Source organism: Grammomys surdaster, unplaced genomic scaffold, assembly GCF_004785775.1.
Source record: "Grammomys surdaster isolate TR1022 unplaced genomic scaffold, NIH_TR_1.0 126531, whole genome shotgun sequence".
Lineage (NCBI taxonomy): Eukaryota > Metazoa > Chordata > Mammalia > Rodentia > Muridae > Grammomys > Grammomys surdaster.
Window position 1 is genome coordinate 4,019,995 of NW_021621323.1, and position 4,014 is coordinate 4,024,008.

The window sequence follows — 4,014 nt, forward strand, 5'->3', positions numbered from 1 at the left end:
AGGAGAGGAGAGGAGAGGAGAGGAGAGGAGAGGAGAGGAGAGGAGAGGAGAGGAGAGAAAGAGAAGAGAAAGAGAAGAGGAGGGGGTAAGAAGCCCCTTTTATAGTGAGTGAGGCATCCCCAGCTGATGCCAGGTAACTGTGGGGTGGAGGCTCGAAGGAATGCCAACAGATATAAAGACACAGTAAGGAAGATGACGTGAAAAGACTGGGCTATTAACATCCATGTACACAGCAAGAAGAGAGACCTGAGGCAGGTCCTCCCCCAGCAGCCGTCGGAAGGAACCAACCATGCCGCTGTCTGATTTTAGACTTCTGACCTCCAGGCCTCTATGGCAATCAATGTTTGTTGTTTAAGCTGTCCAGTCTGCAGCACATCGCTACAGACTCTCCAGCAAATGGACACACCATCACCAAGATGCGTTTGGTGGGAAAAGAGAGATTTGGGGAAGCTAAACTTTAGTGATGTGGCAGGAGCAAAAAGTAAATCTAGAAACTGAAGCCCCGTGTATTTAGAAATAAAACTTCGACTTTGATCCCGCCTCTCTTTCTTCCAGTTCATCTGGCGGTGTGTATGTTTTCCAAACGTTTCATTTCCAAATTGCTTTAGGGTTCTGTGAAAATCCCCTTCTGAAAGGCTGTCAGGCAGGAAGGCAGAAACTATGCTTGCTGGCCCCAGTTCTTACCTTGGCAGTTTTAACAGCAGCCCCGTAACCAGTGGAGAATCCACAGCCGATCAGGCAGGCTTTCTCGGGAGGAGCTGCACCATCGATCTTAGCTACGGAGGATTCATCCAGCACCGTGTACTCGGTGAAAGTGCTGGTATTCATGAAGTGCTGGACCGCTTTGCCCTTGCAGGTGAATCTGGTGGTGCCGTCGGCCAGTACTCCGCGGCCTGTCAGACTGTCAGATATATCAAACGTACACATTCCCTAAGTCGGTTCAGAAACTATCGTGGGGGAACTCAAATGACAGGGTAAAGAATGCCACCTACTCGCTCCTAACGCAGAGATTGCCCTCTGGGTTCCGGCAGGTGTTGCATTCTCTGCACTGTGGCAGAAAGAGGGGGACGACTTTGTCACCTAGAAGGAAGGTAGCATGACATAAGAGGTCATTCATTTGTATTGAAGTACGAAGGAAGAAGGTTTGGTGGCTCGTGCCTATATTCCCAGTACAAGATTGATAAAGGAAGATTGCCAGCCCAGCCTGTAGTGAGGTTCAGGCTAGCCTTGGAAAATTACCTCAAGGACCATAAATAGTTACATTAATTAAATAATAGATGAAACAGTGCAAATTGAACCTATATTACACACAAAAATGTCTTTAGAATATTCTAAGAGTTACAAGTAAGACAACGTGGTGTTAAAGACTGCAATTTGGCAAGTTGACTTAACTTGGTACTCTCCTTATGTTCCCTAAAATCTCGTCTCTCTACTGACCCCTAGTGTACGGTGTGCTGTTTCCTTTAATGGTGTAATCAAGGCCTCCATACCTGGTCTCACCGTAGTGACCCCTTCTCCAACACTCTCCACAACCCCAACTGCTTCATGTCCCAAGATCACTGGAAACTTAGACACCATCGACCCTTTTATTACATGGTCATCTGTGCGACAGATTCCTGTGGCCAAAATCTGTGTTTAAAACAAACAAACAAACAACATTGCGCGACCAGCAAACTCTTTAACGCTGCTTCATTTTCTCACATTATAGTGTTGATGCTAAAACAGCCTGAGTCTAAATCGAGCCTCAGGCCGAGTTCCCTTGCTTCAGGGACTTAGACCCTTGCTGCCTCCTTTCCTGCTTGGAACTTGATACCCTTCTGCAGGGAAGAGGTCAAAAAAGACTAGCATAAAGGCCTGCTAAACACAGGCGTCTAGGGCAAAGAGGAAGGCTTGTCTAAAGGGTGGGGGCGGGCACTACAGGAAGCTATTATTTCTTAGGCACTAATGAGTTCCTAGTGAGAATCCTCTAGGTGATCCTGGAGGAACAGGCCTGCTGTCACATCTGTTTGGGAAACAGAACAAGAGGATCAGCAAGTTTGTGGCCTACCCAGGCTACAAAGTCAGTTCAAGGTCGGGCTCTGTGACTTAGTAAGATCCTATCTCTAAGCAAGAAGTGAAAGTGTGGCTAGAAATATATTTCCTTGGGAAAGTACTTGCTTGGCATGCATGATGACCAAGGTTCTGTTCCCTGTGTCACATAATACATACATACATACATACACACACACACACACACACACACATACACACATACACACATACACACATACACACATACACACATACACACATACACACATATCTCAATACCCTTCGACTCCCAGAAGATTTTAAGATAATTCTTGGTCATGACTATTGATCATTTTCTATCAAACACTACATCCGTAAAGGTTCAACAAATATTCCCTTTTATAAGCTAGATTAGTCTTGTTTCTCCACACACACACCCCTCTCCCTCCGGCCCCACTCACTCTGGCCCAAGGGTTTTTATTTTTACTTATTATATGTAAGTACACTGTGGCTGTCTTCAGATACCCCATTAGGGGGCATCAGATCTCATTACAGATGGTTGTGAGCCACCATGTGGTTGCTGGGAATTGAACTCAGGACCTCTGGAAGAGCAGTCAGTGCTCTTAGCTGCTGAGCCATCTCACCAGCTCTAGATTAGCTTCCTTAATTGGTGCATTTCATAGTCAGCATGACCACTTTCCTACCAACAGACATGATTGGTGGGTGAATTAGCTGGGAAACATATCTTTAAGAAGCCAACCTCTGGACTGGAGAGATGGCTCAGCAGTCAGTTAAGCACACTGGCTGCCCTTCCTGTGGACCCAGGGTTGATTCCCAGCACCAACACGGAGGCTCACAACTGCATCTCTGTAACTCCAGTTCCAGGGTATCCAATGCCCTCTTCTGGCTTTCTCCGGCACTGAGCACGGATGTGGTATACAGCCATACATGCAGACAAACACCCCACACATTAAATAAATAAATCCATAACGATTTAAAGGGAAGTCAGAGTCACAACAATGGCTTTCTCAATGTAAATGACATTGTCTTTCATGTTTCTGTGTTCCAAGCCCCTTCTTACCTTAACGCGAACTTCCTTAGCCTTTGGTGGGGCCACTTCAATTTCCTCAATGGAGAAGGGCTGGTTCACTCCCCATAGTACAGCTGCTTTGCACTTAATCACCTAAGAAGGCAAGCGTCATTATTGGTGCTAATCATACATGCGGACTTCCTGAGTCACAGTAATATTCTCAGAAGATCATGTCTAACATTCGATTTTCTAAGAAAGCTTTCCTTCAGCAACGGAATCAAAGCCCTACAGATCATCTTGTGTGGACCTTTGTCTGATGAAATGGCCCGAGAAATCAGCCCCGAGACACGGAATGACCCATCCAAGACCACACAGCACACGTGGTCAGGGCTGGGATTCATACAGTATTTCAATAAACTAGTCTCTTGGTATGATTTCAAATGCAATAGGTGAGTACCGCTGTCACCTTCTTATTAACAAAGGACAAGGCTGTAACACAGAAAACACAGTTGATCTATGTGTGAGAATTTAATCCAGTCTTAAATTACATCTACAGCCATGAAATGCGATGGCCCATGGCAAGACATGAGCTGTCACCATGAAGCGTGAGGACTGTGACTTTGCTGCTGGGGTGTTACCTGTGCCTTTGGATCCCTCACTGTTTTTTAAATCTAGCCCAAGACAGAGCTTCTTACCTTGTAGAAATAGCAGATGCCCAGCAATTGGCCGCCAGGCACTTAAGTAGTTTTGCTAGGGCTACTCAGCTAACTGGTTTTAGTGAGAGAGAGAGAGAGAGAGAGAGAGAGAGAGAGAGACAGAGAGAGAGAGAGACAGAGAGAGAGAGAGAGAGACAGAGAGACACAGAGAGAGATGGAGAGAGAGAGAGAGAGAGAGAGAGAAGGAGAGGGAGAGAGACAGATGGAGAGAGAGAGGGAGAGGGAGAGGGAGAGGGAGAGGGAGAGGGAGAGGGAGAG

The 4,014-nt window shown here is 46.3% G+C and overlaps 1 protein-coding gene across 2 annotated transcripts in view; it reads right to left on the minus strand.

Annotated features, from left to right (window-relative positions):
- Nucleotides 1-4,014, minus strand: part of LOC114614839 (alcohol dehydrogenase class 4 mu/sigma chain) — a 14,729-nt gene that overhangs the window by 7,272 nt on the left and 3,443 nt on the right. Inside the window, exons 2-5 of one of the 2 annotated variants that reach the window (XM_028760486.1) lie at nucleotides 3,092-3,193; nucleotides 1,491-1,629; nucleotides 993-1,080; nucleotides 685-901 (exon numbers count right to left, since the gene is read on the minus strand). In XM_028760486.1, the coding sequence (XP_028616319.1) occupies nucleotides 685-901; nucleotides 993-1,080; nucleotides 1,491-1,629; nucleotides 3,092-3,193 (546 nt within the window). Of the gene's footprint in view, nucleotides 1-684; nucleotides 1,081-1,239; nucleotides 1,356-1,490; nucleotides 1,630-3,091; nucleotides 3,194-4,014 lie in introns of those variants that run through there. The other variant, XM_028760487.1, reaches the window with a different exon arrangement.